The sequence below is a fragment of the Gossypium hirsutum genome, chromosome D08, assembly GCF_007990345.1.
Source record: "Gossypium hirsutum isolate 1008001.06 chromosome D08, Gossypium_hirsutum_v2.1, whole genome shotgun sequence".
NCBI classification, from domain to species: Eukaryota; Viridiplantae; Streptophyta; class Magnoliopsida; order Malvales; family Malvaceae; genus Gossypium; species Gossypium hirsutum.
The window spans coordinates 66,940,451-66,965,270 of record NC_053444.1 but is presented as its reverse complement, the minus strand read 5'-3'; the positions used below and the strand labels follow the sequence as shown (position 1 = coordinate 66,965,270).

The following is a 24,820-nucleotide window of genomic DNA, read 5'->3' as shown; positions in this document are numbered from 1 at the left end:
CGTTGTATTAAAATTAGTTAAATTTACTCATATAGATCTGAATAGAGCTAGTTAAGAATTGGATCGAGGAAAATAAAAAGTATTGGATTAGTAGTATACGAATAGAAAGATTTTCGAGGTAAGTTCATGTAACTAAATTATGTATATTAATATGTTTGAATTGAATGTTGTATATGTGTGAATTGTATAAATGTCTTATGTATGAAAATTAGTCACATATCCGATAATACCCGATAAAAGTTAAATCCTGTTTGAATAAATGAAATTCGATGGATACAGGATTTCCCGTATTGGTTGTGGTCTTGCATATGTTACAAATACACCATAGCTCTTACGAGAGTCTTGTTATTATCCCTCTCGAGCTTCCCGTTACATGGTTCCTTCGAGCATCCCATTTGGTATTGACTCTGCATGTGTTGCGGTCATACCGCAGCTCTTTGTGAGCGTCCTGTTATATGATCGGTATGGATCCTGCATATAATGCCGACATACCGCAACTCTTTATGTGCATTCTGATATAGACTCTTTGTGAGCTTCCTGATATGGCTCGCTTGAACTTGTTGTTATATGGCTACTCGGAGCTCCCTGATAATAACTCTTCGGAGTTTCCTGTTAAGCTCAATGAGCTTCTTGTTTTAAACTCTTATGAGTTTCCTCTTATATCTCGGATAAGCTTCTTGTTATATGACTCACATAAGCATCATGTTATATGGTTTGAGAGAGTGCTTCCTGATTATTTGCCCTAATGGATACCCCTGGATATGAGTTGACGGGTTACAGTTTTGTACACTTCGAGTGTACTACATGTGTATCAACCGATATTTCACATAAATTCAACAGGTAAAGTTCTAACATGGTTAAACTGAACTTAAGATGATTTGTTATAGAAATGCACCTGTTATATGGAAATATGATATGAAAAACATATGTTTATGAAAGTTATTACATGATGAGCTCATCCTTAATTCTTGATGTTTATATGTAATATCTGACTAACAAGTTTCTTGAGATTATACGTGTTTAGGCAAATTGCCAAATTTCTTTAGATAAATTTTGTATGCTTATCTTAAATATAAATGATTGGTAAGTTGATTTTTCGTTATACGAACTTACTAAGCATAATATGCTTACTCTGTTTTATTTCCTCTATTTTATAGTACTCGAAAACTCGTAAATGTTGGAAGCGGGACGGAGCAAGATCACACTATTCTTCAGCTCATTTTGGTATAATTAGTAAAATTTCCCTTGATATAATGGCATGTATAGGTTAAATTGACCAAATGGTGGCATATTGATATTTGGTTGTAAATAGCCATTGGAATGACTATTGATGGTATGTTTTGATGTAAATGTGTATGAGACCATATTATGTTGATATCTGTAGTGTGCTTGAATTGATATACATATTAGGTATAAATAAGCTTAAATGAATATTTGACCAATTTGGTAAGTTGGTCACTTGAAAATATGCGATGAGATGTCATGCATAAGATTGGTTTTGGCTTGATTTAAATATTTTGAATTGGTTTGGGAATGTGTTAAAATGTTAATGTAGGTGTAAGGCAAATTTGGGTGAGGAATAAGGCTTGGAAATGACCTTATTTTGTCCACACGGGCAGAGACACGGGCTTGAGTCTCAATCGTGTGTGACACACGACCATGTGCACAGGCGTGTGGTTTGGCCATGTGTTCCCTGCAACTTAAAAATTTGAGAAACAAAATGCTTTAAATTGCTCACACGGGTAGAGACACGAACGTGTGTCTTAGCCGTGTGTGTCACACGGTCTAGCACATGAGCGTGTGACGTGGTCGTGTGACCCTTGCACCTAATTTTTGAAAATTTAATTGTCCACACGGCCTAGCACACGACCGTGTACCTTACATCGAATGCCCACGCGGCCTGGGACACAGGCGTGTCACTTGGCCTTGTGAGCCACACGGGCGTGTGTCCCCTACACTTAAGAAAAATTTTGAGATTTTGCGAAAAAAATCTCTGAGTTCCCGATTTAGTCCTGAGTTGTTTCTAAGGCATAAATTGGGTCTCGAGGGCCCATTCAAGGGATATTATGATTGAATATGTTTGATTTTGGTTATGAATAGTAAAAGATATGTGTAACTGTTTTTAAATCTGTAAACTCTGATAATGCTCCGTAACCCTATTTCGGTGACGAATATGGGTTAGGGGTGTTGCATGAAGTTCGTTCAGAATGTCAGTCCTAAGAGTAAGGGGGTCAAGTCATAAACAGTGGGGTCATGTCGTGAACAGTAACAATATGTATAAATACCCAAATGTTCTCATTAATAAGATACGGGATAAAATTACTCAATAATATTTACAAACTTTTAGTATCAATGTGATTACATTGTATAGACATAAAATTACAAAAATAATTAAAACATAATACAAAATAATGCATGATATTATTAAAAAAAAATGTTTAGATTTTATATAAAGATTCAACACAAACCAAATAAAAAAGAAAGAGAGAGAGATTGTTAAAAGATCATATGAGATCTCCCTTTTATAAATGATTTGGACACCTCTTTATTACTTTCTTCAATTATGGTTTCTCCACATTCCTTTTAAAATATATGTCTACTCCCTTTCTCAACCAAAAGTAGGTCAAATGATTCATATATTCTTGTAATTTTGTTTTTTTATATATTATAATTGTATTTATAAAAAAGAATTTGTATTTAATACTCTGACAAAGAAATTTTATAACTTCAAAAAAATAAAATGAGCTGATTTTAGTGGAATTTTTAAAATGATTTATGATAATTTAATTTGATTTGATTTGATTTTTTTAAATTGATCGAGTAATTTCTTTAACTTATTTTGAAAAAATGAGCAAAGGCGTAGTTAGCGGTTGGTAGGGCCTCAACCCCCTTAAAATGAAAAAAAATTCATTTAGGCCCTTTAAAATTTTTAAAATTTTTAAAATTTTAAATTAGTGAAGGTAAAATTGCACTTTTCCTTCTAAAAATGATAAAAATTTGATTTAATCCTTTAAAAATTATAAAATATAGACAATTAAAATTGTGAAATTGCATTTTTACTATCGTAAAAATTATAATTTAATTTCGGCCCTTCCTAAAAAAATTTTCTGACTTCGCCCCTAAAAATGAGTTTTGTTTTATGACATTATTTGGTGAAGTTTCAATGTCTTTTTTATAAATACTTCTAAAAAGTTATTCTTTCAAGATGAAAAATTCAATAATTCTTATATAGTATTTAAAAAATAATTATTTATATAGTATTTTAAAGTTATTTTCACTACTTCAAAAACAAAATATTTATGATTTAATCATAAAAGTTAAAATAATTAAATAAAAAATAGAACTCGTTTTGAATTTAATAACCTTATTTTTTAACTTATCTTTCGTAAATAATTTAAACACCTTGAGTTGATATCAATTTTCGATTTCTTAAATTTTTTTCTCAACCCTAATTAAAAGTAGTATGTACCATTGATTTAACTTTGTTAGTGAAATGTAAACACTTCACTTATTTGCATACATTTTTTAATAAATATTATATTATAAAAAATTTAATATATCTATGTATTCACACTTTTATAATTTTATTATAGAGAAATTAAAATAAAAAAAATCTAGAATGCTATCAAATATCATTATTTATATTATCTTATTAATTTTTCTACCCTCTAAAAACATAAGTTAATATAACATATCCTAAACTCATTCGTGAAACTTTTTCCTATACAATAATAATCATTTATGTCTCGTTTGGTTATTAATGTAATAACATTAAAAAAAACTTAATTATTATATATGTATTACATTATTTGATTATAAAAACACCTATAAAGAATTTAAACTTGAATTTAGAAAAATGAATAAAAACACCTATAACGAATTTTTTTCTCTTTACGAAAAATAAATTACGTGACTAAAAATTACCAATTAAATTAATTTATTGGTAATTCATATATTAAAATATGTATAAAAAATAATGTAATATATATCTTTTTGATATTCTTTATATCCGTTTTAATGTTCGGGGTTTGTGGATGTAGAAATAATATATTATATTAATGTAAGTGATGAGTGAAATTAACAATCCTATGACTGTACTCTTCCATTTATTGATATTATTGTTGATGAGAGAGAAGTTTAAAAGAAAAGTGCAAATAGAGAGAGAGAAGGGTGTGGGTTTATATAAATCTTTCATTTTCTTTGTTTGAAAGAGATGATTTTTCACTTCATTTTCTTGGCCTTTTCCTCTTCCTTTCTTCCTTATTTACACCTTCAAAGCTTTGCTCTCTTATAATCTTCTTCACAGTTTCAACTTTCATGCATGACCTAGTTCCACATCTCCCTTTGTTCATCATTTCACCATAAAACGAAATCACTAAAAACTCTTTCATTTTTTGTTTTCATTATAACTTTTGTTATGGCTTCCATGAACAACTGGTTAGCCTTTTCTTTATCACCACAAGAACCTGTTGATCATCATCATCAATCTCAAACCACAGTTTCCCGTCTCGGTTTCAACTCTGATGGTATCTCCGGTACCGATGTCTCAGGCGAATGCTTCGATCTCGCTGGAGACTCATCGGTTCCTTCTCTTAATCTACCTCCACCTTTTGGCATACTTGAAGCTTTCCATAGAAACAGTAATCAACCCCAAGGTTTGCTTTGGTGGTACTAACTAGCTTCATATAAAAAACCCTAATATTTTCCCATTTTCATTTTCATTTTATTTTTGTTGCAGATTGGAACATGAAAGGCTCAGAGCTTTCAATGGTGATGGGTGGTAGTTCATGCAATACCCAAGAACCAAAGCTTGAAAACTTCCTTGGAAACCATGGCTGCCACACCATGTACGATACAACCACCGGCCAATACTCTCTTTACACCACCACTACCGCAAGAACAACCAATGGAGGAGGTGATGAGGATAACAGTACAAACAACAACACTAACCTTACTCACGGAGCCAGTAATAGTAATACCAATAGCGGCAACTCCATAGGTTTATCCATGATCAAAACCTGGTTAAGAAACCAACCTGCACCACCACAAGTCGAGACTAAAAACAACGGTGGTGGAGGCAGCGGCGGAGGTGGCGCATCGCAGTCTTTGTCTCTTTCGATGAGCACTGGTGGCGGCGGCGGTGGAAGCGGTGGAGAGAGTTCTTCCTCCGACAACAAGAAAACACCACCACAACCACCGTCAACAGGTGTAGAAATCACCCAAACCGGCACCAATGAAGCGGTGGCAAGGAAATCTATCGACACTTTTGGCCAAAGAACTTCCATATACCGTGGTGTAACCAGGTTTTATTATTATCATCATTTTCCTTTTAACTTTTTCCTTGTAAAAACTTTAGGGTTCTTATTTTAAATTTCTGGGTATTTGTAGACATAGATGGACAGGTAGATATGAAGCTCATTTATGGGATAATAGTTGCAGAAGAGAAGGACAAAGTCGTAAAGGAAGACAAGGTATATCGTCTTTCCATTCACTAATAATACATATTTCTATCACTATATATACGCACAAAGGGCATTGGAATTTGTTTCTTCATCCATTTTCCAATAAACTAATATTATTATTACTTACTAACTCATTGATTCCATTTTTCTGCAAAATTTCACATGAAACTGATTGTTGGGGCAATCAACAACATGGTTTGCAGTTTATTTGGGTAGGTAACAAAATGGATATATAAATAAATGCTTTATATATTCCCTTTCTTGGCCTAATATTTTTTTTTCATTTTTTTATTTATAGGAGGGTATGACAAAGAAGAAAAAGCAGCTAGGGCTTATGATTTAGCAGCTTTGAAGTATTGGGGTACTACTACAACAACTAATTTTCCTGTAAGTGTATATATATTACAAGCACTGTCTTGTTCTTGCTTCTTCTTCCATGCAACTGTGTCTCCAGTGCGTGCTTCAATGGTTTTCGAAATTTGATATAATATACAATGTTGTTGTGTGTTCCTAAAAGGGCATGCCCAATTCCCCATTAATAGGAAATTATGTGCCTATATTTAAGGGTCTTTGTTTACTATTTATTATTTATTATGTTCTTTTTTTCAATTTTCTTTTTATAGATTAGCAACTACGAAAAAGAGTTGGAAGAGATGAAGCACATGACAAGGCAGGAGTATGTTGCTTCACTGCGAAGGTATAGCATTATATAAACAATGGCATTTGCATATATATTTGATGGAACAAAACTTATATATACAAATATTACAAATGCATGAAATAATGGTACAGCTTTATGTGTTTCAAATTTGTTGTAGAAAGAGTAGTGGATTTTCTCGAGGAGCTTCCATGTATAGAGGTGTTACAAGGTATATATATTCTTTAAGTATCGAATTTGGGTTTATGTTTTTATGTGTTGTTAATGAATCAGATGATGAAATATCGTGTAAAACTCTTGAAAACAGGCACCATCAACATGGAAGATGGCAAGCTAGGATTGGAAGAGTTGCTGGAAATAAAGATCTTTACTTGGGAACTTTCAGTAAGTTTACTTCAAATTTCTGCATTGTTGGAGCGTTAGTCGGTTTTAGGTGGACGGCACTTTGAAATTTTTTTTCTGAAGGTGTCCGGCCTTGGCTAACTGGTAGTGTACATGGCCTTCACTTGCGATTTAAGGGGCACGGGCTCAAACCCTATTAGTAGGTGGCCGTGTGTCACTACTCAATTGAACGAGGCATTTTTGCTTTGTGTACCATACCTTTAACTGGGGCTCTCGAAAGAGTCAGGAGACACAATATTGACCCGTTGAAGGGTACTCTATTGACTTCGGATGGAAGAAATCTCGAAAACCTTTCTGAAATGAGTCCCTACCCACAACTTGCTTTTTTTTTAATACGGGGAAGGGGTAGCGATTGTCTAAGAATCGAGCTCGGACTTGATGTTAACGAGACTACTTGATACATGTTCTTTTGCCACTCTACCTATGATTCACTTGAAATTTATGCATTTTTAATCATTCGTATCATGTGTTAAACTATTGCAGGACCGATATTTGATGATGTATTATGTATATATGTATGTAGGTACACAAGAAGAGGCAGCAGAAGCCTATGACATTGCAGCCATAAAATTTCGAGGACTGAATGCGGTAACCAACTTCGATATGAGTCGATATGACGTCAAGAGCATACTAGAAAGCAGTCAATTACCGATCGGTGGCACTGCCAAACGATTGAAAGACGTTGAGCAAGCGGAAATGGCTATGGATATGGTACATAGGTCGGACGGTGACAACATTAATACGCATTTACCCGGCGGAATCAACACTTACGGTACATCAGGATGGCCTACCATAGCATATCAACAAGCTCAACCTTTCAGCATGCATTACCCTTACGGACAACGAATTTGGTGCAAACAAGAACAAGATTCCGACCCCGATCACGCCTTCCACGATCTCCATCAACTCCAACTAGGAAGCACCCACAATTTCTTCCAACCATCCGTGTTACACAACCTAATGGCCATGGAATCTTCCTCAATGGAACATAGCTCCGGCTCTAATACCAACTCGGTCATCTACAACAACACCGTAAGCGACGGTGCCGGGTACGGAGGATACGCTATCCCTTTAGGAACAGTCATTCCTACTGATACCAACCAAAACCAAAGCAACGATTTCGGAGACAACAGCAACAACGAAGTGAAAGCACTCGGGTACGAAAATGTGTACACATCATCGACTGATCCATATCATTCAAGGAACATGTACTACCTTTCGCAACAATCATCATCATCGACAAGTCAAGCCTCACCATGCAACAATTGGGTGCCCACGGCAGTTCCCACCATTGCACAAAGGTCAAGCAATATGGCTGTATGCCATGGTGCCCCAACATTCACAGTATGGAATGATACATAAAAAGTGGGATATTATATATGTATGGGCCATTTTTTTTTTGTTCTTAACTAATTGACCCTTTTTGGTTCATAGCTATTGGTTTGTTTTTAATCTAACCTTTTGCAGCATATGATAAATTTAGATTTAAATTATAGGGGTCCAAAATCTGATGTTTTTAGCAATAGCATTAATTTGCTATTGAATTTTGGGGGGGAAAAATATCAGGTTAGGTTATGATAGGGATCCTCGGATAGTTTATATAAATACCAGGCTTTGTAATTCTGAATAACATTTGTTTATCAGTTGATCTAATTATGATACAAAGAATGGCATTTTGTTCCATTTTTGTCTTCTTTTTTTCCCCATTGAATCTGGTTTTTAGCTTATGGTGTTTCCATTAGAGATGATATAAGTTTTTATATCTCAACTTGAAAATTAAGTTTATTTGGTAGTTGTACCAATTCGATTTTTGAACTTGAATTTTATCAAGATTTGATGATATAACCAAATATTATTGGAACAAGACTGAATCAGATGAATGGAACTCATCGATATAACAATTAAAATAAAAGACTTGCATCGATTGACTTATAAACTATTTCAAATTGATAAAAATAAAAATGGACAAAAATTGACAATTGAACAAGTTAAATCGTCTTTCTAATTTTTTTTATTTCTAATTATTAATTTAATTATTGTTGATTTGGTAATTGAATGCATAAAATTGGTTGAATTGAGAACCTATAATCTAATAGATTCAATCAACAGTTTGATCTAACCGTGACACTCTAAGACTATACTACATCATCAATTGAAAATTTATATAATTTTTAAAATTTTCAAGTGATGATATGACAGTATGAAATTATGTTACATAATCAAAAATTTTTTTTTTATATTTTGTAGGTTCAAGAAATGAACTGAAAATATGTACAAGTAGCAAGGGCAAAAAATTATACCATTCTTTTCCATTACTTTGTTGTTATGGAACTTTACAGGCAAATAAATTAAACCACATAGAATTGAGCTTCAATTTTAGCACCCAAATTCAAGCATGAATTAATGAAATTGCCCTAATCCCTTTAAGCCCCATTTCCAAAATCTAAATGTAATTGCAGACTATGGTAATGGTCCGAAGAAGAATGATAAAACCAGTTCTTTTTAATATGAATTAATTTGACTTCATCGAATCACAATGCCTTAGCATATTGCCCTTCCCTTGCTTAACTACATGTATTTAAAATTCTATCACTAAATTAGCATCTAATAAATACATTAATTTGATAATCATTTATATTATGTTCACTGCACTCTTCTTTTGAAAATTAAAAAAAATTATTTTAGACATCCTAAAGGGTTCTGTTCAACTCAATAATCACATTTAGTATATCCAACTGAAAAACTAACTTAATAAATTAAAGAATATATCTGGACCAAACTCAACTTATAAATAAAAAGGATAAAAGCAAAGAAATTTGGTCCAAAAAATCTCAAATGCAAACTATTTCTTATCACCAAATTCTCGACTTTCTGAACAAATATGGTACACTGCCTCAACCACAAACAAGGAAAGAAGAGAAGACTAGCTTTAACATTGAACATTACAAACGATAGTATACGCACTGGGCCAATGATTTATTCACTTACATAATTTTTCCATTGAACAAAAACATACCTTCCAAACAAGTAACATTACATGTGTCCTCAGAATGTCCCCCCCTGGTTTTATTTTAGTCTTACCTTACATGCTCTCTGTAAGCAAACCGTTCAGACTTTTTTACAATCGGGCATATAAACAGACATCAGGCATCAGCAGCCTTCTCGATGGGTGCATTAGCAGCATCAGCACTTGAATTGCCCTTCAACTTGGCACGTTTAAGTTCCATGTCTTTTACGGCCGCCTTTATAGCATCTTCTGCAAGCATACTGCAATGCAGCTTAACCGGTGGAAGTGATAGATGTTTCGCAATCTCCCTGGCAATGTTAATGTTAGTGAAAGAATAAAAAAATATTATAGAATGCTGACCTTTGTAGTCCAGCTCGAGTAAATTTGATTGAAAGAAACATTTAAAAGGGAAATCTGTTTTCAATTTATGGTATTAACAGCAACCAAAGACTCAGTTGTATACCCTACAATCTACATGCCCAGGTACACAAAACAAGCATTCTTGGACATCACTCTTAAATTTCCTTACCTCCTTACCTATTAATTTAATTAAATATATAGCCTTTAAACCTAGAAGGGTACAGACCAGCTGGTTAACCCAAAAAGCTATAAATTAGCTTATGCTCTGTTTTGGGTAATTCTATGGACTACGCTCAATTTTTTCAGGTCTTATACATAAGAAAGATCATACTTTTATACCCATACCTAAATATGTTTCGAACAAAAGTGTTAAGACAAGGGAACGCTTAGAGAAAAAAAAAAAATCTAGGCAACAATAACCCATATATCTATATAATCACCTTAGAACTTCTATTTGACGTTTTGAAGTTACCTATGTAAGGAATCAAAAAACAATATACACAGTATATATTGCAATGAAAGACTAGCAATCACATCAAATATCTTCTTCTTTCCCTATAGTTAACTTGGTCAAAGTCTAGGTAAAAGTCTTTTTACGTTGTTATTAAATTAAAATCTGGAAATTAATCATAAATGCTCAGTACATCAAGTTATAACATCGCTTGATCCTCAGAGAAACCTTATTTGAGTAAAACATCCATCTTCTATGATTTGATTACCACTATCAGACCATAATATATCATGCAACAGTATTTAAACTAAAACTTCAAACATTTGTAAATAGAGACTAAAGAACATTCTATGGTACTAAATCAACAAAGAGTTAACAAGCATAACCCAGAATTGTGTCCACAGCATCAAGTAATTATGACCATACCTTTGTAACCACAAAAAGTTCAAATTAAAGGAGATCTAAGAAGAGAAAGTAGGAACAAATTAATCATGTGAATTGGGATTTCGATTTCATTTGCTATATATATGTTTAAATTAATTTAGGTACATGGATTTAAAATTCCTATCTATCTATTAAGGATTTCAAATTCACTTTCTTGAAACCCAAATCTATCATTCGAGGTTCCCAAGCACTGCGTTAACCAGTTTCAATATCAGGTAACCAAATTTCACCTATCTAATTCCAAAGATAAAATATACAAACCACATATAAACATGGAATCCGATAAGCAAATAAAGAGAAGGGAAAGGGAAAAATGGGAATACTATAAAGCATCCTTAGAAGAAACTATGTTATCCAAGCTCTTCGTTGTTTCATAAAGTAACCATGTCCCACGCATATTCAAACATGAACATGTAGGTAAGATGTTTTGGATCAATATCCAAATCTGAGTCGAAGTAAATATGAAAATATGAGTCGAATTCATAAAAATAGACTAATTCGAGACAGGGTACTCGTACTTACGTGTTTTTAATGGTAAGAACCTCGTCCATGCTTTTCCCCTTCACCCATTCAGTAGCTGCAACATGAAAAAGAAAAAAAAAACTACATATATTGAAAACCAAGGTACTCATAGCTCCTTTCACAAAATTTGAAGGCCATTGTCATGATGTCGGAGCTACAAAATATTGCATATGAGTCATAGAATAGATTAGGCACTTTCAATAACATTGACACACAAACACTTGGTTTTAGATTATTGCTTTCTTCATCCCTAAAATTAACTAAATGGAACAGTAATTTAACATAATCATTCTATTCTATATTATGGATAAATCGTGTATTCTCTTTATAAAAAAGTTTTGATTTAAGTTTTTAAAGTAATTATTTACTTCCCATGCAAAACGGAATTTTAGTCAATCAGTGCTTTTTTCCATGAATTTTGCACCGGAATCAAACAAAATTTCATTACCTAGCAATCGAAAATTGAAATAACAAAAAGAAAAAGAAAGTGGCATACCAACAGAAGAAGACGCAATCGCCGATCCACAACCGAATGTTTTAAAGCAAGCATCAACAATCTTCCCCGATTCCTCGTCGATTTTGATTTGAAGCTTCATAACATCGCCACAAGCAGGAGCTCCGACCAAACCGGTGCCGACGTTCGGATCGTTCTTATCGAAGGAACCGACGTTACGGGGATTGTTGTAGTGTTCGATGACGTTTTCGTGGTAAAGACGTGGCAGAATCTGAACGGACCGTGACGGGATCTCCCTTGACGTTAGCCCAAGCAACCGTTTCGACGCCAGCCTCAACATTTTCGCCGTCGATTTTCAATTTTCACTGCCAAAGAAAGAGCTTTCTAGGTCCGTTAGGGTTTGTGTTTTGCTTGCTTTGGATTTTGTACATGTAAAATATAGCATGTATAGGACACGTGGAGGGAAGTTAGGTTGGACACGTGAGAGAGTCTCTCTCCCCCGAATTGCTGGATTGGATTGAACTTTATCATGCCACGTCATCAAAATCTAACGGATTATATTTTTTTGGTCATAAAATCTAACGGATTATAAAAATTACTCAAAAAACTATTCCACTGTAACCCTAATTTCCTCTTTTTACTTCTCATCCCTCTTTCAAGGAAACTAGCCCTAGACAGCCGCCCATCTACTCTCTCTAACACCGACTCAATTCAATTTAACAACTCAAAAACTTCTTCCCAAAATCAATAATATTCCCAATTTTTTTTAGTTAGAGGGGGGAAGGCAAAGCTCCAAAAACAATGGGTATGAAACTATTCATCGACGATGTTGGTCCCGAAAACGACGACATATCGAAGATTGAAATCAACAAAGAGTATGCTCGAAGATTCGAGCACAACAAGAAGCGGGAGGATCTACAGAGGTACGAGGAGCTCAAGAAGAAAGGTCACGTTGAAGAATCTGATGAAGAATCTTCTGATGATGACGACGACGACGATGATGAAGTAGACTTTACTGACCAAATTGCGAAAGATGAAGATTTCTTTAAAGCTCTACTTCGGGTAAGGAATTTCTTTTTGAATTTTTTTTAAAGTAAGTTATTTTGAGGCTAATTAGTGTCGTTTTTAGGGGTTTTTTTCTTTTTCTATTTTTGTTATGATTTTGCTTTTTTATTATCATCTAGATTCGTTTTTAGGGAATAAAAAAAGCGATAACCTAACTGTACTAAATTTTCATGCATTCGGCAGTTATAATGTTTGTAATTTTGATAAGTCTGTGAGTTTATTCACTTAATCTGACTTGGTTTTGAATTGATTACTTGTTTTAGTAATCTGAGATCATTGTTGTTGTTGTTGTTGTTGTTGTTCTGCTAACTGTGTGAAAATTGAAATTTTTGTTAATTTATTAGTGATCTTTTTATCTTGAGATTTCAATGTTTTCAGTAGGCGAGAAGCAGTGGTCCGAAATTGAAGGAAAAAAAGTGTTGTTTTTTTTTTTGCTAATTGGTGTGAAAACTGAAATTTTTGTCAATTTATTAGTGATTTTTTTGTCATGAAATTTCAATGTTTCCATGTAGGTGAGAAGCCGTGACCCGAAATTGAAGGAAAAAGATGTGAAGCTTTTTGAGTCTGATGATGATTATGAAAGTGGCAAATCAGACCAAGAAGAAAGCGAGCAGGGAAAAAGGAAAGATAAGAAGTCAATGTATTTAAAGGATGTGGTTGCAAAGCACTTGATTGAAGAAGGGCCTGATTTCGATGAACAGGATGCTTCTGTTAAGCTGAAGAAGAAGGTAAAGACTTATGATGAAGAACAAGAAGAGATAAAGAAGGCTCTTTTGGATGCAACTGAAGAAATTGAAAACGAGGATGATGGAGATTTCTTGAGAGTAAAGGAAAAAAAGGGTAAGGATGATGTGGGAAAAGAAGGCTTAAACCATGGTGAATTTTCTAAGAAGTTGGAAGAATATTTTGGGGAAGATGCTGAAATCGATGAGAACTCGAAGTTCTTGAAGGAGTTTTTTAAGAACAAGATGTGGATTGATAAGGAGAGGAAAGGTGGGGATCTTGAGATTGATAACGATGTAGTGGATGAGGTGTTGAGGGATGAAGAGGAGATTGAGAGACAGGAGGGGTACGAGATGGAGTATAACTTTAGGCACGAGGAGAATGCGGAGGATAGAGTGATAGGGTATTCTCGGAAAGTAGAGGGGACAGTGAGGAAGAAGGAGAGTAAGAGGAAGGCGCAAAGAGAAAGGAAGGAGGAGAGAATGAGGGTTGAGGAAATGGAAAGGAAGGAGGAGTTGAAGCATTTGAAGAATCTGAAGAAGGAAGAAATTAAGGAGAGAATGAAGAAGGTTATGGAGATTTCAGGGATTAACAAAGAGGATTGTCCGTTTAGTGCAAAGGATTTGGAGGAGGAATTTGATCCTGATGAGTATGATAAGATGATGAAGGCCGTATTTGATGAGAAGTATTATGATGACGAAGATGCTGAGTTAAATAGTGATAGCGAAAGAATCGAAAAACCAGACTTCGATAAGGAGGATGAGTTGCTTGGACTTCCTAAAGGATGGGATGTGCTAGAGTCTCATGATGGTTTCTTGGCTGCAAGGGAGAGGAATAAGAACAAGTTACAGAGTAGCGGCGATAATGATTCAGGAGAAGAAGAAGAAGAAAAAGGAGAGGATGATGTTGAAGATGAAGATGAAGATGAAGATGAAAATGAAGATGTTGGTGATGACGAGGGCAAAGAACACGAAAGTGAAGATAATGAAGAAGATGACGAGGAAAGCAAGGAAGAGGAGACTGAGGAAGGTAAGCGGAAGAGGAAGCGTAAAATGTCCGTCGTTCAGAAAGCTTTAAATGAAATGTGGGAGGAATTTTATAATTTGGACTATGAGGATACAATCGGAGACTTGAAAACAAGATTTAAATATGTCAAGATCAAACCTAATAGATTCGGGTTGAAGCCAAGTGAGCTACTGGCTTTGGATGAGAAAGAATTGAATCAATACGTTTCTTTAAAGAAGCTCGCACCATATACGGATAAGGAATGGAAGGTACCCAATAGTAAGAGGTACCAGCAGAAATTGAGGATTAAGGAACTTCTCAAGGAGAAGCAAAGACATCAAAAGGTCAGTAAGAAAAGGTCAAGAGACACTGCCGAGCAATCAAAAGAAGATGAGAGCACAAAATTGGAGGATTCAGAGTCATCAAAACAGGGCAAGAAAAAGCATCGTCAAGCAACCAACATATCGGAGTCGAGGCGCAAAGCATACGGAATGATCTCTTCTAATCCAAAAAAGAACAAACACAAGCATTGATCGAATTGATACACTTCCATGGAAAGGTAGTTTTCTTGTTAGCCGTTCATTTTCTTACACTTCCATTGAATCTGCTTATTTAGTCTTGATATGAATGAATGCATCATGCGGTGAGCGTTTGGGGATGCACGGACTGGCAAAGTGAAGGTTAGAGGTGCCTTACAGTTTTGAACTATGTAGTGCTTATTCATGAAAGTGTTATTGACCTGTTGTGATATATTTTGATCTCTCTAGTCAATTGTATCAGTTTTGGTATTTAGAATGGTTATGATGTAGCATTCTTTTTCTTGGGGGTGGTAGCTTATTATTTTATAAAGGTTTTATGGTTCAGAAGGTTGCATGAGTTTATAAATGTAATTGCATTGAGTGACAGATCATTTTACTGTTGTCTTTCTTGATTTATAAATGGCTTTTAACAAGCAATACATGTGACAGGATGTTGATTCAGACTTCCATACCATTAACCATGCCTTTTTTTTTTTCATTCAACTTTTGCCGGTAATATCGACGGCTTATTTATGGGAATCAGAAATGCCATAGGGCGTGGGAGTCCTTTGTCAAATCCTTGCTTGCCCTGCGTAGGAACCATCACAGAAAGGAGCCTAACAGTCAAATGGTGCATCACTAGTCCATATAATAGAATATGACATTAGGAAGAAATCACCATTTGTTTCCTATAGGGAGTAGCCAGCCTTGCACAACAAAATAACATGGCAGCGTCAATACTGCCCACCCCACTGGCGGTTTTTGGGGTTACCAGCCTAAAACCGAAAATGACATCGTGGTCGCGACCTAAAACCACCATGTAGGGGCCATGACTGGGGGTGAGCAATCCGTTTAGTCTGTTGGTTCAGTTTATTTTTTTGGAACAAATTTAATAGAATTTAACACATTAAGACCGAACCAACTGACTTTTCTAGATAAAACTAATCAAATTGAATTGCCATTGATTCGGTTGGTTTTTTCAGTTAACTGACTCCAATTTTAAATAATTAAAAATTAAATAGGTTTGTTATATATTATGAAAATAAATATATTTTAAATAATTAAATATGTATATATAATATAAGGTAGGTTTTTTGGTTGGTTCGGTTTTAGGATTCAAAAACCGAAAACCGGTTGAGAGACGCATCTAAACTGATAATGAAATTGACAAAACTGTCTAAACTGGCTAAATCGAGACCGGAAAAAATTGTCAGGTTTTCTTCTCTTTTTTTTTTTGTTAAAATCGAATTTTGCTATCCTCTACCGATGACTACTCCCTTTCCACCACGGAAGGTCATCCAAGCCATCAAAAGGGAGTCTCCTTGATGAAAGAGACGCACCGCACTTGCCTAACGAGGCCCCGAAGCCGAAAACCTTCAGCCCCAAGGCATGCCCATGGCGACTCCAAAAAATGAACCGGGAGGATGATCATGGCCTAACAAAATCCCTGATGGGAAGAAGCAAAAAGGAAGGGGAAAAAACAAGAACAAAGGAGAGTGCCAAAAAAGAAAAGAACGAAGAGGCAAGAAGCCCTAGGAAGAAAGAGCAATTTGTGGGGGTGAACTAGGTTGCCGGCCACATGAGCGGCGGTACAACTAGGCGCCTCAGGGTTGTAAAATGAGAGAGAAACCTCTCCATGGGAAGTACTTGCTTATCATAAAATTCAAAATAATTAAATTGAGTGTAATTACTTTTGTTAGTTGCTCTAATTCATGAGTTGAGAATTAGGAGAAATTATGCAACGTCGTGATTTTCAAACATTTATATATTTAAGAATGTAATTATGTAATTATAATTTGTATTATCAAAATATAATCTGAAAAATTAAGATGTATAATTACATATTGTCGACAAAATTGCTTTAAAAAATTAGATTTTATTGTAATTGTAAAAAAGAATATAAAGAAACTTATGTTATAAAATAATAATCATCTTTAAAAAAAAATTTATCTAATCTTCTAAAACAACTCACTTAAAATCAAATTCTAAATTAAACTACCCATTACTGATAAATTATTAAAAAGTAGAAAAGAAATTTTTAATATTTAATATTTAATTTTTAATTTTTAAATGTCTTTGATAATTTATTTAAATCGAGACGATTGATTAAATTAATTAGTCGATGATCTGAATTAAAATGATTCTTAAAACATTAATATTTAAAAAAAAAAACTTGTGGATGAACAAAATAAGAAAAACCTTTTTATAGTTTTCTAAAAAAAATACAAATTGAATTATGGATATGGTGTTTGCAAATAAGGCATGTAAATCGCCGTTGAAAACGCCTATTTCCCTACCATTTTCCCTCCTTCATTTTCATGGCTTTTGGCCTTTGCCTTGGCCTCCTTCTCCTCCTCTTTGTCTCTCTATCTCTTTGTCTCCCTTTTGTAAAATAAAACCAATAAAAAAAAACCCAGAAAAATAACAAAAATTAATAAAATAATAAAATAAACCCCCGAAAATTTGAATGTATTGAGAGATAGGGAGGAGGAGCAATAACTTCTTTAGAACATTTTTTTTGGGGGGCAGTAAAAATGGATCTAAGGAGATTGGCATTGGCGGTGGTGACAATGGTGGCGGCATTGGTGGGGGAATTTGGTTGTAGTGCTTATGGGAATGTTGTCACTTTTGATGTAAAACATAAATTTGCAGGTAAACGAAATAATTTAAGGGCTATGAAAGCTCATGATATGCGTCGCCACGGCAGATTTCTCTCTACTGTTGACGTTGATGTGCCTTTAGGTGGTGATGGTCACCCTTCTGGTGCTGGGTTAGTTTTTGTTTTTATGAATTATTTTCATCCAATAAATTATTATTTGTTATTGCTTTTTAATCTTATGTCTTCTCGTGAATTTGGTTTGGCTAGATTTGGTTAAATTATGTAAAAAGTCCTTGTAGTATGCAAATTCAGTGTATTTCGATATTAAGTAGTCGAAAGTGAGCACCTAAAAACTATTAATGTTTTCAGTCAATTGTATATATAATAACAAATTAAGCCTATCTAAGGATTGAGTATAAATTTGTTATTATACAAATCAAAATTATGTAAAATTGACAGAAAGCATTCATTGATGTTGGTGCTCACAATTTTTTAAGAAAACAATTTACTCAAAAAGAGGTGTTTTTACCAATTTGGTTTGGCTAGATTTGGTTAAATTATGTAAAAGGTCATTGTATTATGCGACTACGGTGTATTTAATCACTTTTTCTCAGTAATTTTCTAAAACATATAATAATGTGACAACACTTTAGCATTTTAGTAAAAATACGGACTAAAATCATCTGATTAAAAAATATCTCTAGATTGAAATACACATTTCGAAGAAATAGAGATTAAAAGTATCGAAGTTTAGTAGGACTAAATCCATAAAAAATCCATAGTACATGGACCTTTTTTAAGAATTTGACCACTAGATTTTTATGTTTGGTAAATAGTAATTGGGTTAATAATGCATAACATCCAAATTACTAAAAAGAACATATTTTTTTCTCGCTTATTTTCAATATTTAGTAAAAGTACAATAGAGGTCCTTATATTAGGAATCAGATTATATTTTACTCTCGACTAAAAAAAATGGGCAAATTAGTTATTGTATTTTAGTTCAAAGAGCACATTGGTCCATTTTGTTTATAATCTCATCTACTTGTACTATTAAAAATTGGCGTGGTTGACGAAATTACCAAATAGTGATATGTAGCATGCCACATGTACATCATGCTGATGTACAGGGATCAACTTTGAAGAGTGGAAATGAATAAAATTTTCAACAAAATAATTAATTACTCTTTGATTTGACGTATAGACTAATTTATCTATTTTCTTAATAGAGGGAGTTCTTTTACCTTCATATTTCTATTTCATTTCCATCCTTATTATATGGTGACTATTATGTTTAAGTTTAATTGCTTATTTTATCCTCATTGCGTTAAAAAGTTAATTCTTCTTTTTTCAGGCTTTATTTTGCAAAACTTAAAATCGGTAACCCATTAGAAGAATACCATGTACAAGTTGATACAGGAAGTGACATTCTATGGGTTAATTGTGTTGGTTGTGACAAATGTCCAGAAACAAGTGATCTTGGTGTATGTTCCCTTTTTAATAATTTCATATATATATATTAATCTCTGAAGAGTTTAATTATTTAATATTGTTTTAAATTGCAGATACCATTAAAACAATATGACCACAAGAAATCATCCACTTCAAGTTTGGTTTATTGTAACAACGAATTTTGTGCTACTGCACATGACGGTAAACTCAAAGATTGTAAGCCTGATCTTCAATGTGAATACTATGTTACTTATGGTGATGGGACCTCAAATGGTGGATACTTTGTAAAAGATACCATAGAGCTTCAGCAAGTGACTGGTAACCTTCAAACTTCACCCACAAACGGGAGTATAGTATTCGGGTTAGTTCATGAACATGCACCTTATAATCGTTATAATCATGGGTGAAGCTGAGAATTTTGTGGATCAATACTTTTGCTTACCCTTTGTTTTGTTTGGTATATTCGGATAATGAGTCAGATCGCATTTTGTTCGTTTTATTAAAAAATAGGTAAATTAGTTTATGTACATTAGATTAAAGAGAAAATTGTTCTTTTCTGTTAAACATTTCGTCCATTTGTATTGTTAAAAAAATAGGGACCACTTTTAATAATAAAAATGGATGAAATTTTTAACAAAATGACTAGTTTACTCTTTATCTAACATACAATGATTATTTTGCTTATTTTTTTTAATATAGAGAGTAAAATACAATTTAAATTCTAATACAGGGGCCTCTACGTTACTTTTATCGCATATAATGATACTTAGTTTATTAAAAAACTAGAATGCTCATTAACTCATTTAAAAATTACCATTTATTTGTATCTAAGAATATATATATGTTTCTAACCCATTTCCTATTCTCAATTAGGTGCAAATAGATGGGTGGTTTTACTTTGGTGCTCTTTGGTTAATGTTTTTGTTTGCATTGACATAGTTTTTGAGGTTAAAATATATTTTTCATGGTAAAAGTAATGTTAAAAGGGTAAAACATTTTGGTGAGTTGACAAATCAAACCAAAAAATCTAAATAAAAATAGTCTTTTTAACTTTTAAAGCTCAACATGTGAATGAAATGATTTTGTTATTATTTTCGTATATTTGGATTTGTTGATACAAGATTTAGATTTGAAGGTTTGATGATGATTCACTTATGAAAAGTAAATAATAATAGAGCCGAGTGATCTCGAGAGTACAGTGAAAAAAAAGAGAGAAGATTAATTCTCAAAGGTCCCAAAATGGGGTTCTCTTGTGGAAGAGGGTAAAAGTGTATATAAATGGGTATTTTGTAGAATTACGTGATGATGTCTTATTAAGTATAGGATTGTTACAGAGTAACTTTGATATGATCAAGGGTGACGGGAGGGGCAGACAGGAACCTTGATCCCCTTAAAATTGGAAATTTACAATTTTTATCCTTTGAAATGTATAAAATTATAAATTAGTAATAATAAAATTATATTTTGGCTCCCGATAAGACTTTAATTTAGTCTTTTAAAAAATTATAAATATATTTGTTAATACAATAGTAAAATTGCATTTTAACTCTTATCAAAATTTGTAACTTAATCCCAACCTCTCAAAAAGTTTTTCTGGATTCATCGCTAGATATGATTTACGTATAACAAAACTCGAATTATTTACATTTCAATTTCATCCCTAGATATGATAGGGATTGGAGCATATTTTGATGTTATAGTTAAATTTTTTTTTTGGTAATAATGTAATTTAGAGTTTTAAGTACCTAATAATTTCATTTTTTTTCAATTAGGTGCGGGTCTAAACGAGCTGGTAACTCAAATACATCAAGTGAATCAGTTGATGGAATCATTGGATTTGGACAAGCAAATTCATCCATGATTTCACAACTAGCTCAAAATGGAGCAGTGAAAAATAAATTCGCACATTGTTTGGATAATGTGGACGGAGGTGGAATCTTTGCAATTGGTGAAGTGGTAGGACCTCAAATGAATAAAACTAAAATGGTTGCACGACAGTAAGTCATCTATTTTTACATTTCTTACTTCTTTTTCCAGTACCTATGGCTCCAATGTAAACTAATCACTTAGATTGAAATTGGTTTTATTATATAAAATTCTATGTAAAAAAAAAAATACTTCTAGGATTTTAGGCTCCAAGATGGTCAAATTTTATAGAAAGTCCTTAAATTATGTGTTTTTGAAGGATTTAGTCCTTACTATAATTTGACCGGTTTTAGTTCTTATACTTTTTAGTTCATATGATCTCAAACTTTTTTCTTAATTAAATGTGAAAAAAAAAATCCCAATTGTAAAAAAAAAAAAGTATATATGTCATGTCATCATATATTTTATAAAATGGTCCCTCTACTTTTTATATTTCAAAACTCGGTCCAATTGTTAATTTATTTTTGTTAAATTATTCTTATTATTATGAAGTGTGAATTCATAGTCTATAAATTGATAAATATACTTTTTTTTTATGAACAATCTTATAGGTCACATTACAAAATTACACTAAAGGAAGTACATATTGGAGATACCATAGTTAAGCTTGAAACAAGCTTTTTTGGTAGTATTGATGAAAATGCAGCAATCATTGATAGTGGCACAACCTTAGCCTATCTTCCAACCACAATTCACGAACAAGTTATTCAAAAGGTTTTATCAATAACCCCCCTTAAATTTACTTGGATTTTCACATTAATCCTTTACTGATTACATTGTATGTTCTTTTTTGTTAATTAGATTACCTCCGGAAAGTCATTGGAAATGGAAAAAATAGAGGGCCAATTTTCTTGTTTTAAGTATGACAAAAAGTAAGACACTACTCTTCTATATATACACAAACATATATACATGCATAAACATGAACCTTAAAATAAAGAATGTCAACTTGGTAATTTTTTTCCAATTCAATCCCTAAACCTTTATTTTTGTCCATATTAACCCTAGAATTTGGTACTTTTCTCAGTTTTAGTCAATGTGCTAACAATGTACTCCGATACTATGTCACATCATCACCTAAAAAATTATTAATTTTTTTATAAGCGAGCTAAGTGGTGAAATGACATAATCTCATAGTGCTTCGTCATCACGAGGACCAAAATTAGAAAAAGTTACCAAGTTCCAATATTAATATGAACCCCAAAAAACTTAAGGAACCAAGTTGAGAAAAGTTACTAAGTTCAGGGACTAAATGTTATTTTTTCTCTAATTTGTTTAATATCAGGTTTGATTTTTACATAATTTTACCTCTTAGCCACTAAAAAAAGTGCATTTGATGAAGGATGGTTTTAAAAAATAAATAAATAAAAGGTATTACTGTTGTAACAGTTTATTGTTTACTAATAATTTCCATTTTTGCTTCATTTCTTGTGTTGTTGCAGTGTTGATGATGAATTTCCTGTGATAAAGCTCCTTTTTAAAGATTCTCTTGTTCTAACAGTTTATCCACATGATTATCTATTCAGATTTCGTGTAAGTACAAAAAATTTATTTAATTTTATGATCCAAAAACATGGTTATTGTTATTATTATTTGGCAACCAATTGTTAGATTTTTTTTTTGGGTATTTGAGTCGGATTGATTGAACTAGAAATCAGTTGGTATTAATCCGGTAAGAAGTAAAAGAATTAGTTGGCTTACGAATCAATATGAACAGTTGAATCGATTTTTATAATTTCTTTAATAATTTATGTCTTTTGAACCAGTTGCATCGATTGTTCGTCCATCAATCCGTTTTAAAAAACATTGATTAGCATATTCATGTGCTTTCTTTAGGATGATATGCGGTGTATCGGTTGGCAGGATGGTGGGCCTAAATCTCCTGATGACAATGAGATGATTCTTTTAGGAGGTATGTTTTAATTTACTATTATAAATATTATTTTTTCATTTGAATAATTAATATAATTAAAAATTTTCCTTTTACATGCGAAGCTCGAAATTTAAATTTTCATTTCAATTGGAAAACAAAATTATGATTACCAAAATAGTTTATTTTATAATTTATTTGAGTTTCTTGAAAATGCAGATTTGGTGCTTTCTAATAAGTTGGTCATATATGATATTGAAAACCAGACCATTGGATGGACTGAATATAACTGTGAGTATCCTCTTTTTAAACGACTTTTGTTGATTTCTTCAAATTTACATTATGTAATATTATTGAGATCCAATTAATCAACTGAATTGAAAATCGAAAGTTCAATCAATGATATGTTATCGAAAATAATTAAAATTATTTTAAATCAATAAAAACTAAAAATCCAGCACAGAAAAACTGGTTAAATATAATTGATTTTAAAATTTCAAACTTTTACTTTTTTTTAAAATTAATTATTATTAGTTTATTTTTTAAAAAGTTGTTAAGTGGAGATTAACTCTTGAAGAAGTTTTTAAAGTGTCATTTTTCTGGAGTTGAGAGACCCTTCAATTGATCAGTAATATCCTCAAATTGAGATATAATTTTGTCTTTCAACTCTGTCAAGGGTGCATACCGAAGATGAAATTCACTAAGCAAGAGTGCATTGTTAGATTGAGGCATGGATTACCTATCAAAAGAACATGCACATTGCATGTTTGGTAGGGTTTAAATCTTTGCTCTTTATATAACATCTAATGAAGTGTATGCTAACATTCAATTAACCCTTAGATACCATATAAGCAAGAGTTTAAACCCTTGTAAGCACACAACATGAACCTATCCTTGATAGGTGACCCATGCATAATGAACCATCTGATTCAACGAGTCACTCTTGCTCCGTAAACCCCACTTCTAACTTGGACTCTTGACAGAATTGAGAGACAAAACCTTGGCTTGACTCAGGAATAGGACCAACCTATTGAGAGAATCGTCAGTTCTGAATATACAACACTTTAAAGGCATCTCTGGCGGGAGTCGACCTCCCTCAACAAAAATGATTAAACCAAAAACTAAAAGTTCAACTTCGGCCCGATTCAGCAATTCTTATAACATTTAAATTATGTTTGAGACTATTAATAAGATGGTAACAAGTTATATTTTGGTGAATGATAGGCACTTCAAGTGTTAAAGTGAAGAATGGAAACACAGAGTATAGTGTTGGATACCATTCTATTAGTTCAGCATCAAGTTTTACCATTGGAGGAATTCTAGCATTTTTGTTCATACTTTATTCCTTCACTTCCCTTTTCTATATAGCTTAGATTAATTATACAAAACATTATTCTGTTCCAATTTCTGTATTATTATAAATATCAATTATTAGCATATCTTAATTAAAGATATGCTTACTTTATTGCTGTAAAATTGCCTTCCAAATACTTAATTTCCCTTTTGGTGATATAACATAAAAAAAAAGGAAATTATTTGAATTTGAGAAGAATTATATAAAAAAAATATTTTAATTATATATATTTTTTAAATAATTGATAGAAAAACATCTAAAATCATTTGATTTTATTTTTCTTTTCACCATTATGCTTACTCATATTTCATTCCTATTAATTATTAATTGAATAAAAAAATTATCCTTATTGAATTATATTTTGCATGATTGCGATTTTAATAGTTTGGTATCTTAAATGAAAATTTTTAAACGATTTAATAATCATTTTGTAACTTTTTTAAATTAAATGACCAAAATATAAATTTACTGATAATTTAATGATGTTGGAAGTAGACCTATTCATAGGTTGGGCTACTCAACTTGCCTTAAAAGTGGAAAAGTCTAGA

The 24,820-nt window shown here is 32.6% G+C and overlaps 4 protein-coding genes across 4 annotated transcripts; 3 read left to right on the top strand and 1 right to left on the bottom strand.

The window, feature by feature from the left end:
• Positions 1-4,186: 4,186 nt before the first annotated feature.
• Positions 4,187-8,202, top strand: LOC107909108 (AP2-like ethylene-responsive transcription factor BBM). Its single transcript, XM_016836511.2, has 9 exons — positions 4,187-4,655; positions 4,739-5,303; positions 5,389-5,471; positions 5,666-5,674; positions 5,761-5,849; positions 6,086-6,159; positions 6,281-6,331; positions 6,428-6,504; positions 7,046-8,202. The coding sequence occupies exons 1-9, from the start codon at positions 4,418-4,420 to the stop codon at positions 7,882-7,884; spliced, it is 2,025 nt and encodes a 674-aa protein (XP_016692000.1). The 5' UTR covers positions 4,187-4,417; the 3' UTR covers positions 7,885-8,202.
• A 1,233-nt stretch (positions 8,203-9,435) lies between these two features.
• LOC107909107 (iron-sulfur cluster assembly protein 1) lies at positions 9,436-12,233 on the bottom strand. The gene is made up of 3 exons (XM_016836510.2): positions 11,803-12,233; positions 11,307-11,361; positions 9,436-9,837 (listed from the first exon to the last, which is right to left on the bottom strand). Exons 1-3 carry the CDS (start codon positions 12,098-12,100, stop codon positions 9,666-9,668), a joined length of 525 nt encoding a protein of 174 aa, XP_016691999.1. The 5' UTR covers positions 12,101-12,233; the 3' UTR covers positions 9,436-9,665.
• A 135-nt stretch (positions 12,234-12,368) lies between these two features.
• LOC107909106 (protein KRI1 homolog) lies at positions 12,369-15,416 on the top strand. Its single transcript, XM_016836508.2, has 2 exons — positions 12,369-12,822; positions 13,338-15,416. Exons 1-2 carry the CDS (start codon positions 12,562-12,564, stop codon positions 15,084-15,086), a joined length of 2,010 nt encoding a protein of 669 aa, XP_016691997.2. The 5' UTR covers positions 12,369-12,561; the 3' UTR covers positions 15,087-15,416.
• A 1,934-nt stretch (positions 15,417-17,350) lies between these two features.
• On the top strand, positions 17,351-24,518 carry LOC107909105 (aspartic proteinase 36). Its single transcript, XM_016836507.2, has 10 exons — positions 17,351-17,841; positions 19,025-19,154; positions 19,236-19,483; positions 20,895-21,119; positions 21,600-21,762; positions 21,850-21,920; positions 22,491-22,581; positions 22,885-22,960; positions 23,138-23,209; positions 24,143-24,518. Exons 1-10 carry the CDS (start codon positions 17,606-17,608, stop codon positions 24,289-24,291), a joined length of 1,461 nt encoding a protein of 486 aa, XP_016691996.2. The 5' UTR covers positions 17,351-17,605; the 3' UTR covers positions 24,292-24,518.
• Positions 24,519-24,820: the final 302 nt, after the last annotated feature.

Excerpts from the sequence above, each read along its gene's own strand:
- LOC107909106 (XM_016836508.2), top strand. The coding sequence starts at position 12,562 with ATGGGTATGAAACTATTCATCGACGATGTTGGTCCCGAAAACGACGAC. Across the intron at positions 12,823-13,337 it reads TCTTTAAAGCTCTACTTCGG|GTGAGAAGCCGTGACCCGAA; the intron begins GTAAGGAATTTC and ends GTTTCCATGTAG.
- LOC107909105 (XM_016836507.2), top strand. The coding sequence starts at position 17,606 with ATGGATCTAAGGAGATTGGCATTGGCGGTGGTGACAATGGTGGCGGCA. Across the intron at positions 21,763-21,849 it reads ACGAACAAGTTATTCAAAAG|ATTACCTCCGGAAAGTCATT; the intron begins GTTTTATCAATA and ends TTTGTTAATTAG. Across the intron at positions 21,921-22,490 it reads TGTTTTAAGTATGACAAAAA|TGTTGATGATGAATTTCCTG; the intron begins GTAAGACACTAC and ends GTGTTGTTGCAG.
- LOC107909107 (XM_016836510.2), bottom strand. The coding sequence starts at position 12,100 with ATGTTGAGGCTGGCGTCGAAACGGTTGCTTGGGCTAACGTCAAGGGAG. Across the intron at positions 11,362-11,802 it reads GATTGCGTCTTCTTCTGTTG|CTACTGAATGGGTGAAGGGG; the intron begins GTATGCCACTTT and ends TTCATGTTGCAG. Across the intron at positions 9,838-11,306 it reads GTTCTTACCATTAAAAACAC|GGAGATTGCGAAACATCTAT; the intron begins GTAAGTACGAGT and ends TAACATTGCCAG.
- LOC107909108 (XM_016836511.2), top strand. The coding sequence starts at position 4,418 with ATGGCTTCCATGAACAACTGGTTAGCCTTTTCTTTATCACCACAAGAA. Across the intron at positions 5,304-5,388 it reads ATATACCGTGGTGTAACCAG|ACATAGATGGACAGGTAGAT; the intron begins GTTTTATTATTA and ends GGGTATTTGTAG. Across the intron at positions 6,505-7,045 it reads TCTTTACTTGGGAACTTTCA|GTACACAAGAAGAGGCAGCA; the intron begins GTAAGTTTACTT and ends ATATGTATGTAG.